The sequence below is a fragment of the Emys orbicularis genome, chromosome 3 (genome assembly GCF_028017835.1).
Source record: "Emys orbicularis isolate rEmyOrb1 chromosome 3, rEmyOrb1.hap1, whole genome shotgun sequence".
Classification (NCBI taxonomy): Eukaryota; Metazoa; Chordata; order Testudines; family Emydidae; genus Emys; species Emys orbicularis.
Genome location: NC_088685.1, coordinates 47,825,097 through 47,838,860, shown reverse-complemented (window position 1 = coordinate 47,838,860; position 13,764 = coordinate 47,825,097). Strand labels below are relative to the sequence as shown.

General features: G+C 42.7%; 1 protein-coding gene across 4 annotated transcripts in view; it reads right to left on the bottom strand.

Moving 5' to 3' along the window:
- The window catches only part of FBXO9 (F-box protein 9), a 53,011-nt gene that overhangs the window by 5,442 nt on the left and 33,805 nt on the right, over window positions 1-13,764 (bottom strand). For all 4 annotated transcript variants that reach the window (XM_065400394.1, XM_065400396.1, XM_065400397.1 and 1 more), the window contains 7 exons: window positions 13,141-13,271; window positions 8,994-9,108; window positions 7,704-7,822; window positions 7,313-7,403; window positions 6,194-6,289; window positions 5,027-5,120; window positions 3,717-3,871 (listed from right to left, as the gene is read on the bottom strand). In XM_065400394.1, the coding sequence (XP_065256466.1) occupies window positions 3,717-3,871; window positions 5,027-5,120; window positions 6,194-6,289; window positions 7,313-7,403; window positions 7,704-7,822; window positions 8,994-9,108; window positions 13,141-13,271 (801 nt within the window). The remainder of the gene's footprint in view (window positions 1-3,716; window positions 3,872-5,026; window positions 5,121-6,193; window positions 6,290-7,312; window positions 7,404-7,703; window positions 7,823-8,993; window positions 9,109-13,140; window positions 13,272-13,764) is intronic.

The window sequence follows — 13,764 nt, the reverse complement described above, 5'->3', positions numbered from 1 at the left end:
GAGGACTTGGGCACATTGACCAACAGGCCGAGTTTTGGAATACTTGTAGCGCCAGTCCCACGTGGGCGCGAACCTCTGCCTCTGACCGGCCCGCCAAGAGCCAATCGTCCAGGTACGGGTAGACGCGCATCCGTCTTTTTCGAAGGAAGGCTGCTACCACGGACATGCATTTCGTGAAGACACGTGGGGCCGTTGCCAGACCGAAGGGCAAGACCGTGAACTGAAAATGACGCTGCTGGATAGTGAAGCGCAGGAACCGCCGGTGGGCCGGGCGGATGGCAATGTGAAAGTAAGCGTCTTTCATATCGAGGGCAGCGTACCAGTCCCCCGGATCCAGGGAAGGAATGATGGTACCAAGGGAGACCATACGAAAACGTGGTTTTTGCAAGTACTTGTTCAGCTTGCGAAGGTCCAGGATAGGACGGAGGCCCCCTTTCGCTTTGGGAATGAGGAAGTATCTGGAATAGAACCCTTTTCCTCTGAGGTCTCGAGGAACCTCTTCCACCGCCCCTACCGCGAGGAGGGTCTGTACCTCCTGCATGAGGAGTTGCTCGTGAGAGGGGTCCCTGAAGAGGGATGGGGGTGGTGGGTGGGAGGGAGGGGGCGAGGAGAACTGGAGGGTATAGCCTGACTCTACCGTGCGCAGGACCCAGCGGTCTGATGTTATATGAGACCAGGCACGGAAAAAATGGGACAGGCGGTCCCTGAAACACAGGGGAGGATCCGGAGAAGAGATGGGTACGCTGTCCTCGATCGCATCTTCAAAATCCTTGTTTATTTCCCGGCTGCGGCTTATTGTGGCCCTGGTTTTGGCCTTGGTTAGGCGTATTGTTGCGTCTACGCCTATTGTCTCTGCCCCGTCTACGGTATGGTTCGTGTCGAGGGCGAGGCTGGTACTGCCTCTGTGGAGGCTGTGGTTTGAAGGGCTTCCTCTGTGTTACAGGGGTGTGCATCCCCAAGGACTTGAGGGTAGCCCGCGAGTCCTTGAGGCCATGGAGTCTGGCATCCGTTTGCTCCGAAAACAACCCTGTACCCTCAAACGGAAGGTCTTGGAGGGTGTTTTGCACCTCAGGGGGAAGACCAGAAGCCTGCAGCCACGCTGAGCGCCTCATTACCACGCCGGACGCGATAGTCCTAGCGGCCGCATCAGCCGAGTCGAGTGAGGCCTGTAACGAGGTCTTGGCCACCGCCTTTCCCTCGTCCACTATGGCCGCAAACTCGGGCTGCGATCCCTGAGGCAAGGCATCCTTAAATTTAGACACTGATGCCCAGGAATTAAAATTATGTCTATTGAGGATCGCTTGCTGGTTCGCGATCCGCAACTGGAGGCCTCCGGACGAGTAGACCTTTCTGCCAAACAAGTCCAATCGCTTCGCCTCCTTGGCCTTGGGGGCTGGGGCCTGCTGGCCATGCCGCTCCCTCTCGTTGACCGCCGAAACGACCAGCGAACATGGGGCTGGATGGGAGAAGAGGAAGTCAAACCCTTTGGATGGGGCAAAATACTTTCTCTCGACGCCCCTTGCCGTCGGCGCAGAGGAGGCTGGCATCTGCCATACAGTCTTATAATTTGACTGTACCGTCTTTATAAGTGGAAGTGCGATCCTGGAGGGACCCTCCGGGCTGAGAATGTCTACCATGGGGTCCTCCTGCTCAACAGTCTCCTCTGCCTGCAACCCCAAATTGAGGGCCACCCGGCGGAGCAAGTCCTGGTGTGCCCAATGATCAATCGGGGGAGGGCCGGACACCGTTGTGCCCGCCACGGCTTCATCCGGTGAGGAGGAGGAGGTCATGGCCTTCTGTGTGTCCTCGTCCCCCTGCAACTCCTCCTCGGCGGGACGGTCCTCTGGGGTGCGTCCCCTGCCCTGGGTCAGGGACGGTGCCGGGCTCGGTACCGAGTCCGTCCTATCCCTGTCTGGCGGCCTGGAGACCGTGGCCTCCGCACGGGAGGCAGGGCGGCACCGTGGGGGAGCGGGACCGGTGTCCTGAGGGGCCCGATCTCGAGGTTCTGGATGGAGCGCCTTGCTGATGATAGGCCCACGGGGTCCAGAATGGCCATTGTCCAGGATGGCTCCAATGTGGTTGCCAAGAGGCCTCGTGCTCCCTAGCGGCGTGCACTCTGCGGCCATATCTACTGGAAAGGCCCGAGCCCTCCTCCGACGCCAAGGACGGCGATCTAGAGGGCCACGGCGGTGCCGTTGGGCGGTGCTGTTCCGGAGTCGGGGAGCGGTGCCTTCTGGAGCGGGACCGTGAGAGGCGCCGTGCAGACCTGGACCTGGACTGGTACCGTCGATCCCAGGACCGGGAACAGCTGCGGGAGCGCGGTCTCGGGAACCTCGTGGCCGACGCGTCCCGGTGCCTGCTCAAGCCGGGCTGCTGGGACGGTGCGTCGCTCGCGTCGGGGCCTGGCTGTTTGGTGGCCCGTTGCGCGGCGGGAAGCCGGGAGTCCACCGAGGCGGAGCTCGACCGGGACCGGCGCCGTGTTCGGTGCCGAGATGGCGAATGCGACGGACCCTTGGATGGCAGTCGCGGCGGAATGTCTTTAGCGCAGAGGTTACTTTCGGTGGACAATTCAATGAGGTCCTTTGCTGCCTCAAATGTGTCCGGGGTGGAGGGCTGTTCCAACAGTTCCTCCAGCCCTTCCTCCTCACTCGACGCGCTTATCCCGGGGCTCGACGGGCCCTTGGGCGCCGGAGCCACTGGTACCGGGATCTGTACCGGGGCCGTAACGGCCTTGGCAGCACTCGCGGTCTTCGCCGGTGCCGGCTTCTTGTGCGGGGAACGTCCCCTGGCCTTAGGCTGGCTCTTTGGCCTGGCTGGCGAAGAAGAACGGTGCCGGGTGTGTTCCCGTAGAGGCGGCACCGTAGGCTTAGGCTGTCCTGCCGGGGTCGGGTCGCGGACCAATGCCGGGGCACTCCGCACCGAGGTCGACGGTGCCGCGGAAGAGGAGGGCTGTAACGCCGCCTCCATGAGGAGCTGCTTGAGACGAAAGTCTCTCTCTTTCTTAGTCCTGGGCTTGAAAGCTTTACAAATCTTACAGCGCTCCTTTTGATGGGCTTCCCCCAGGCAACGAAGACACGAGTCGTGCGGGTCGCTCAACGGCATAGGCCAGCGGCACGTGGCACAAGCCTTGAAGCCTTGGGCGTGCGGCATGCCCCGCCGCCCAGGGCCGGTGCCGGGGTCGCCCAACCCCTATCACAAAGAGATTTAGGTCTTTGTGAGGGGCTAATAAACTACTATTTACACTAAACCTTAAACACTTAACTATTAACGAACTGATAACTATCACTAATCACTTATGCTAAGGGACACTCTCAGACGAGAGATAGAGTTGTTCCAACGTCGCCACGGGCGGTAAGAAGGAACTGAGGGAGGGTCGGGCCAGCAGGGATATATATACGCTAGGGCGGGGCGCCGCTCTGGCGGGAAGGGAGACCCTGCGGGCCCGACGGGAGCCGCTGAGGGAAAAAGTTTCCGACGTTCGTGCACGCGGCGCGCGTACACCTAATGTGGAATGGACGTGAACAAGCACTCGAAGAAGAAGTAGTGATCCTGTAAGTTCTTAGAATGCTAACAAAATGCCAAACCAAGACCATAATTATTTTATTTTCAAGTCATTTGTTTAAACCACAAAACTCTTAGCACATTTTATCATTGGATAGATGAATGCTTCCAGCCTTATTACTCGCAAACATCTTGTTCTCAGTTTATTAACTTACTTGTAAGTTATGTTACAAGAATGATGTATCCAAACAAGCTTGTTGAATCTCTGGCGGCCACTGGAACACAGCTGTAGTCCTACATGAAAACTGTGCTCTGTTTCTGGTACAGAAACACGGCGGAAATACCTGTATTTGTGGTAGTCAATTGGTTTCTGTACAATAAACACAAAGTTTAGTAACACACAAAGAACATACAGCACTACCATGGTTTACCATAACACTTTAAATAAGTGTGAAGACAGATCGTGAAACAGCAAAAACTCCATGTTTTCATATTTAGGATACTTTTATTTACATTGCCAAAAAGTAGTGATCCTTTAAGTTCTTAGAGGAAAGAGTGATGATAAAATGCCAAACTAAGACCATCATTATTTTATTTTCAAGTCATTTGTTTAAACCTCAGAACTCTTAGCACGTTTTACCACTTCCTTATTTAGCACACAGCCTACACTATGTCTCATACATAGGAAACTCTAGAATTAAGTAGTAATATTACTTGAAAAATTGTTTAACTTATATCAAGCTACATATGGAGCAGGATTTCATAGAAAATAAAATTTCTCAAACTCAATATAGGGTTTGAGGAAAAACTGAGACTAAGTTAGCTGCATGTACAATACCACAACCCTTGTAATTACTTTGACACTACTTACTATAGGTATTTCTTTTTTTGTGTGCAACATCTGTTGTTGAAAGTTATTCCCAGTTAAATTCTTGACCAGGAATTCATTATTTAGATTCATTTATTTAATGCTGCAGAAATAAGTTTCATACAGATGAAAGGTGATGTCATAAAAAGGTCTTTGCTGCTCCTCCCACCTTTTTCTTCTTCCTCTGACTTAATTCTCATGCCACCATCTTGTGAGCTGGGGATACACACCTCTTTTTAAATTTAGCAAGGCTGTTATAAATTAATACAGGCCTTGTGTAGCAATCAAGCTTGGGGAACAGTTGGCAGAAGAGGGCTTACTGGGGGAGAAATGGTGTCTAAGTGTGAACAAAGTCATTTTACAACAAACAAATAGGCTTGGCACGATATGTTGATTCAGAGAGACTGCTTTCTTGCTTCAGAAAGTTAATATATTTTTGGAAGGAGACAAGTAAGTTGTTATATTTTACAAGTGCTCTAATGTGTGGTAATTTATCTGACATCACTTCATGCACCAAGTTCATTAGCGAGTCTCTGGTACAGTCACACCTCCATATGCTCTTTAAAGACACAATTGTGGGGAAGCCTTAAGAAAAAAAATCCCACTCTCCTTACCCTCTTGTTCTCTTATTTCTCTGTATTTTATTTTGGTACCTACCTCTTCCTTCTTCTTCATTAATACAGCAAATACTTTGGTTTGATTGTCCGTATCCTGGGAGAGGCGATAATGGCCAAGCAAGATTGCATCAGTTCTGGAAGGTTAAAGGGATGGTGTCAAGCACATACTGTTAAGGATACTAGTTTTTATTTATGCTACAAAAACACCTAAGCATTAAAACTGACAATAGTTGTAAGATCTATTTTTCCTTCCATTACTGACTTGAGGATGTGAGCCTTTGGGCAAGGGAATATTTCTGTGTTTTGTAAAGCATCAGGCCTGTTGTAGGTGATGAATTATAATGTTCATAAAATTGCTTTTTAGTATTTTTCTTAAGTAGGACAGAGTAGACTGGCTAGTCAGTTTTCTTAATACAATTTCTAGTTATTTTCACTTTCAAATTCTTATGCAATAGCTCAAAACTGCATTGTTTTAGAGATGCAAACACATTTCCACAATAATTTAACAAGTTCATGGGAACGTTTCAAGGAGGAAACATCCTCCTTGACCCAGAGAAACTAATATTTCCTTGATTCCTTCAACTCCTTCCTAGACGTTCACTTCTGTTCAGATAGCCTTTCACTGTTTGCCCTCTTTTCCTACTTCCTTGCCTTTCTTGGGGGGGGGGGGGGGGGGGGGGGGGGAGAGGAAATCCTGAAATCACAAGACCAACAGTGCATGTCTCTTACATCTGTTCACTCTGAGTTTCTCCAGACATTGTTCAGGGCCTTGATCTTACAATCAGATGTCTGATTCCAGAATCAGGGTCTTAAATTGTAATGTCCCTTGAAGCAGGGACTAGGTCTTACATTTTCCTGTAAAGAACTATGAATATCTCTGGCACAATAGAAACAATAAATGATGTTTCCATTGTTGTTTTTACTTTTCCTAAATCTAGAGGCTAACATGAGTTAACATGGTTAAGAACTAGAATAAATTGGTTAAGCACTGGAATAAATTGCCTACGGAGGTTGTGGAATCTCCATCATTGGGGATTTTTAAGAGCAGGTTGGACAAACACCTGTCAGGGATGGTCTAGATAATACTTAGTCCTGGGAACTGGACTAGATGATCTTTTGAGGTCCCTTCCAGTTCTATGAAAAGCGTCCTTTTTCTGCAGGGTAAAAAACAAGGCGTGAGGCAGACAAATGTGCAATTTCAACATACCTTGTATTTTTAGTCCGTAAACGAGGAACAATAGATTGAGGATCTTCAGGAGTTGTTAGCATCATTACTTGACCATCTGGGAAGAATCTCATGTATCTGCAAAAATACAATTATACAATAAAAACCTGGAAAAAGTAGTAGACATTCTGTTTTCTCATGGGAGCCCTTCACAGAAAGGTGTAGCATTACAGGTGCTAATTCCTAGCATTTAAAAACAGATTTTCACATATTTTCAAAAGCATAGAAACAACTCATCAGAAACCAAAAGACCTGGTTTGGGAGACCACATGACCAAACTATGCAGACTTTTGCAAGACCACAGAAGTTAAGAACTTCTGTTCAGAGGAGGAATGCAGAAAAGGAGCTACTGACCAAAAGTCAAGATGAATCTTATATGAACTTTGGGAACCTTCTTCCTACCCAGTACCCACTGAGATAAGTGTAATTAGCTCTTAACTCATTACTCTGAAGAAGTCTGTTTGATAGTGCTTCTCTACCTTAAGTATCAGATTTGAGATGTTAAGATCAGATACCAAATCTAGAAAGACAGGCTGATACTTTCCAAATCATATGAATGATTATGCGATTGACTGGTATCCTGTAGCTCATTTTAGATTCAGGAGGGGACAGCAGAGTAGAACAATTAGCTATGTGAATAGTGGAATGAGAAGGCTAAGAAAGGCAGTGAATGAGTAATTGGAAGGAGTTCAAAGGCAGATTTAAAAAAATGGTTATGAGTAAATTTAAAGGTAATTTTTATTTAATCTCGTTTTTTTCTTTTTCTTTCTGAGCACTATTTTGATGGACACAAAGAAAGGAATGATTTGGGGAGAGGGAGAAATCTGTGGCATCTTTAAAGCTCTAGTTTTACCGACATGAGCAGACGGTGCAACTGAGAAGGAAAATTAGTTTCTAAACCTACCTCTATTGACCAGATCTAACAGTATTCCTTATGGCCTTGATCCTGGAAATACTTACACCCAAGTAACTTTACACACTTAGTGTTCCACTGAGCTCAACTGAACTACTAGTGTTTGCAGTATTGAGATCTATATTTGAATGAACAGTACTTGGAGAGAGGGGGAAATACTTCCCTCACTCAGTTTACTACAGTTCTACCTGTAATATTCCACTTGGTGCCATGCTCTATAGAAACCATCAAGAGACTGCTCTCCTTGACGTATGTATGTTGTCTTGCTGATGTACACACCTACAGAAATGAAGCAAATAAGAAAATAAGTACCTAAAAATTCAAGCATCTTTTAAAAGTGCATAAACATACAAGATTAAAAATTATGGCTGTATAGGTTTTCAGCTACATTTTTGTAGCTAAAAAGGAGGAAGAAGTTTCTTTTAAAGATGATCTGCATATTCAAAACCAAACTGAATTCAGATAAGGCCTAACATTTGTGGCACTATATAATTAGACAGAAATAAAAGATTATGCAACTTTTTTCTGGCAAAATCATACGTAACAATGAAAACATCTGTTTCCAAAAATACTCCTTACCATCAAATCGAACACGGGGCCTTTCCAGAAACATTTCTCTCCAGGAGGTATAAGGAACAAGTTTATTACAGCTTCTGCCCCAAACCCTCAAACAGGCTTGACGCCAGATTTCAGGATCCCTAGTGAAGATATAAAAGCAAAACCCATAGCTTTATAGCACCTTGCTGAACTCCACTATCAAGGCACAAAAGACGAGTGGGGAACTTTAAGAACGTAGTGGTAGATGGGGTCTGGACAGAGTTAAAGGCACTTTTCTTAGACTGTTTAATTACTAAATTATTAAGCCACACAGAACTTGGAATCATTGAGGAGCTAGAAAGCCATTTTCTCATCAAAAAGTAAAACATATGAAGCAGTGACAATACAGCACAGAACTTTCTGAGTGTGTCAACCTGGCATTGCTTTGTGATGTCTACATGGTGATCAAAGTCACGCTACTATTATTTTAGGACTCCTCAACTCCATTTAACAATATGTCCTCTCTTTTGTGAGCAAAGGTACTCCTTGCTTGTAAACATCATTCAAATATCACCAAAACATATTAGCTTATATTAGACTAATAGCTTCTATCTATCCAGACATTTACACCACAAACATCACTGGTGTATTTGAGCACCTGATTAGTATTATCAGGAGTTTAACATGGGACTACTCGTGAATAAGTAGAGCAGGATTTAGCCCAATATATAGATTTAACAGCCTAAAAGCAAAAACCTTTTCTTAATACAGGCAGCTTTCCTCTATGGATTCACTACCAGTCTTTATATACCAATACTAATAATACCAACCTCTTATATAGTGCTTTTTTCATCAGCAGATCTCAAAGCACTTCACAAAGGAGGTCAATATCATTATTCCCATTTTACAGATGGGGAAACTGAGGCACAGGGAAGCAAAAAGACTTGGTCAAGGTCACCAACAGGCCAATGGCAGAGGCAGGAATAGAACCTAGGGATCTTGAGTCCCAGCACAGCACTCATCTACTAGGCAGGGTTTTTCACAAAATTATATTTTTTTGGCAATTTTAACTGTTTATACAGCAATATACAGTCCCTGCTCACATTAAGGTAAACAAACTGTATTCTCAAGAAAATGACAATTTGATTAAGATAAATGCCACCAGCAATTTTTTAATTCCCACACTGACTTTTTCTACCTAAATAAATGTCTACGGCTATAATCTTATACTAGTAACCAGTTTAAAGACTAAGATTAAGAAAAGCTCCTCGTTCTCCACCCAAAAGAACAGAAGGTGAATATCTCACTCTATGGATAAAGTTTCAATTATACCTGGCACAAATGTAAAATCCTCTGCAGACCAGAGATAGCTGCTCTAATGACCTTAGGTCCAGATCACTGGAAACCACCCATCGAAAAATGTACATTAGCACTTCCATAGGCAGCACTGTGAACAGAAAATAATTAAGTGATCACATGGTAACATGACAATAATCAAAGAAATTATTTCCCCGATCCTATTTTTGATAGCTACCAAAATCCTGTTTTTCACAGGAAATTAGAGAACAAGTTTGACTGGGAATAGTCAACCAAATACCTTACAAAAAAATATATGATGCACTATAAAGAACTTCACATAATATACAAATGTTAAGACACGACATGGTAACAAAATATTTTTTAGATGTGGTCTTAAAGACTACACAGCTACATATCTTTTCAGGGCACAACAGGTATATCACTGATTTTATGAAACAATTATTTCTCCAGCAGCTTTAATATATAGAGAGCTCTTTGTGCACATCACACATGTAAAGTAACATTTTATTTCGTACATAACGTTTTACATCTTGCGTGGAAGCCAAGCTGTGATGCTCTGACTTCAAAAGCTCAGTAGGTTCAGGCAATTCAGTACTTGGATGGGACACCACTAGGAACATGTATAACCTGCAGGAAGTAGTGCTGGTGAATCTATACTGTATCACTCCTCCCTCTGTCAGTAATGAGCCAATGGGATGTCAGATGGCATGGTACTGTTGAGGACTCTTTCCAATGACTTTAAACACAAATAAATCAAGATCCTGACCAAAGTTATCGACAAGTGAGATACTAGGAAAATTCTCATAAGAGTAAAGGTAGAGTAAGAAAATCCTGGGGTTTTAGCCAGAATTCCATCTACTTGCATTCCACCTCCCTAAATTTTCTCTGCAGTTTTAGCTGGATATAATCATCTTTATGACTTAACCTTTACTGTTAAGAGTGTTGCTGTATGCTATTAAGCAGCTGCTGTTTCTACTGTCCGGGGCTGAGTGATTCCTAAATAACCGTTACACCTATTTCATAAAAGGCAAGTGTGAGATTTACTCAGTATAAACTGCTCTGATACACTTTAGTAAAAACAGCTAGAGAAGTGTAGTGTTCACCAGTGACAGATGCTGTAGTTAAGGCTACAAAACTGTTTCTATTGAATTATAACTGTTTTTATATGTTGTTTTTTGGAAAAAAAGTTCTCTTTTGAATTGAAGTTTCTTGATATTTGGTCTCAGCCCTAGGTGACTTTTTTTCTGGAAAATCTGGGCAAACAGCATTTAGCCATTTGAGTAGTGAGATAGATTGGGGGGGAATACTTATTTTTAGGACACCAGATTATTTGTTCACCTGATACAAACATCTGAACTTTGGAAGTTAAAACTCAACATGGAATTATTCCTAACTGAGGAGTCATGCCTTTGCTCCATTTTGAAAACTTTGCTTTAATTTAGTAGCAGATACTTTCAACATACCATTTGAAGCATATGTAATTAAAAAAACAGGTATATTAACAACTATATTGCTCCTATAGCATTGATAGCTGTACACACATGCATGCTATAGATATGCACACATAGCAATACAGTACATAAACAGGCTCCAGTCAGTCTTTGGCAACTTAAGTGCTTAAAGGTGCATTAGCTATAACTCCTTAGAATGTAATATGCTGCTTACACAGCTAAGATCTTAAAGAAGCTTAAAAATCATGAGCCTTTGACAAACTGGGGCCTATTAACTTGAACAACATCAATGGTTATCATTTGATAGTCATCAGTCAGCCAAAGCACGTGAAACTGGATACTTATATTCTTTTCTCGTTTAGCAAGATCTAGGAAATCTAAAGCAAAAACTTAAGACCGCACAAGTCAATTAAAAAAGATTGGAAATGTACATATCTTCCGACAGCAATGCTAATGCAGCCCTGTTGTAAATATGTAGTAATCTTTTTATTCCTGTTTTCTTTAACATGTTACTGATTATGTTAAATGTATGCTTTATGTAGGATATGCAACATGGCCAAGTGAACATGGTACCTTAACTTTTGACTTTCCAAACTTCTCTTTATTCAGAATTGTACAGCCATAACATTGCATTAATGCTGGTTTTGCATTTCGTTATAGAATTTTTGTTGCTTGCCCCATCACAATGAATATCTTCACCCACTGTAGAAAGCTATTATTTCAAATGATGTGTCCACTGTCTAGAAAATGTATAATATTAAACTAAAGTTTTTTTTAGACTTCTGGTGAGGAATGTTGTCCAGATCATAAACATCTTATTTGCTAAAAACAAAAATTACCTATACTCTTGATGGGAAATAAAAATCTAGCATTTATGTTAAGTAGTAGAAGTCTGATCTTCCCCTGCTATCTTGCACCAAGAACTAATCATCACTCAAAAAAAAAAAAAAAAAAAAAAAAAAATCTGTATACTACTGCCATCCTTGATTAGTCTAGTGTTCTCTCATTCTCTGGGTCTCACTCACATTCTCATTTCTTTTTGTATGCCAGACACCAGTTATGGAAAAAAACAATAGAAATACAGCGAAAGCACTCTTTGCTGGCATTTCAAGGTTGTAAAAGTAAGGAAGTAATGTCAGTTTAGGGCAGAGACAGTGTCTTATGTGTTTACAGCATCTTGCAAACCGAGAACCTGACTTTTTGGCGTGCGCACACACTCTCTCTCTCTCTCTCTCTTTTAAGTTCTCTTTCACATCCAGGCTGCTTTTCTCCCTAGGCCAGTGGATCTGTGACTGCTGCAGAAATGATCAATAGTGATCCTTCACCCGATTAACAAATGGATTAAAGATCAAGATTTTAGTGACTTTCAACTCTACTACAAGCAGAGCAGAGCAGCAGAATAGTAAAATGCAGGAATATCATGGAGACTGAGGAAGAAATACCAACAGGAGAGGAGGGCTTGAGGCTTTCCCCCACTCAGGCTGGGATCTCATGATAATATGGTATACAAAGTGCAAGCTTCCAAATTCTTCTGGCAAAAATCAAGAAGAAAAATGGTCTTTCTAAATGGTCTGAGTTAAACACAGAAGACAATAGAAATAGTGCCAAAGTTCTGCTGAAGTTCCATAAATTTACTCTATTTTGCTTCCTTCGAAAAGTAGTGAGGCTAAGATTTTCAAAAGCTGACCAGTGATTTTGGGGAGCCAGAATGAGATGCTTCATAGGGGTCTGATTTTCTGAAAGTGTTGAGCACCTACCCACTGAAAATCAGACCCCTCCTTAGGTGTCAAGCTGGGTGCCCAAAATGGAGGCATCCAAAAATCACTGGCCATTTTAAAATAGCGTGGCCAGAGTTTTTTAGTGTGTGTGTGAATGGATTCATTTATAACAACTGTAAAAATGTTTGCTTTCACTGAAAGGAATCTGATACTCTCCACCAGGAAATATAAAATATCCACTTCCCATAAAACAAATCACTTTAATTCACATAATTGTAGCAGACTCGTGTGTACCAGAAAATGTGAAACTGTTTCATTTTTCCAAACACAAATTCACTGTTAAGGAAAGGTATATGGCAGCTTTAAAAAAAAAAATATGACAGAGGCACAATAATAAAGGTTAAGAAATCAATATTTAGGACCCACTCCTGCAAAGATTTATACATGTACTTACTTTCGCACTGGGGGTAGTCCCAATGAAGTCAATAGGACTACTCACAGTATGTAGGACTGAACACCTGCTTATGTCTTTTCAGGATTGCAGGTTAAGTGTTAAAACAGTCCTTCCATATTATATTCAAAAATAAATCAATGTCAGCCTATTCCCTCTCCCAATCTCAATCCCAATCAACTGTCAGAGGTAAGGAAGACAAGTAGCATGTGAACATTCTTCCCAGGGAACAAGCTAAGTAAATTTCAAAGTGAAGTTCTGAGCCTGCAAGCCTGCATGAGTCTGCCTGCATGGAATAGCCTACAGGAACAAGGCCAGAATATGTATGAAGAAAGAGCTGTTAAACCAGTTGATGAGATTTCTTCCCATACATCTAGTTACAATAATGAACAAATAGATACCTTGAGTCATTTACAAGAAAGTTCTTTAAATTTATATTTTAGAATAAAAAGAGACAAGACATTTTATTCAAGCTGAACTCAAAAATATACCTCTAAGAATTCCTTCCTTATAAACTTATGACATAATTAATCTCACACCTGAGATATGAGTCTGACTGACATCAAGATCAGGCTGACAAAGTTTGACTGAGGATTCCTGAAGAGCGAGCTGCTGCTGAAAGTAGGACAAAAGATCAGCCATCTTGCCATCATCATCACCATCCTCAATGCTAAAGTAAAGAAAAATAAAACAAAACCTGAGACTGGAACAAAACATGCCAACATCTAGTATTCACACTGACCTTTTCTTCTCATTTGATATGATTTCTGATTTGTACTTTGTAATTACTGTGTTTCTTAAGATCAAAGTTCAGTCATTAAGATTTCTTATCACATAATGATAATCTAATTTGCCAAGAAAAAAAAAGAGGCCTAATCAGGTTTATTTAGGTTTTGTTAAAACAAGGTTTAGGTTTTGTTAAAACAAGGTTTAGGTTTTGTCTTTTTAAGAGAGTATGATATTAACAGAAATATTTCTGTAGTTATCTTTCTTTTAATCCCAAACCAAGCAGTTTCACTGTTTGGATTTTTACATTCACCTGCAGTACGTGCAACACAATCATTGAAGAACTGTGCTAGTCTATGAGCAACAAAATATTAAAGCAATTAATTTATTTTTGTCATCTAAGATGAACGGCACATAAGAAATAAAACAGCAGCATT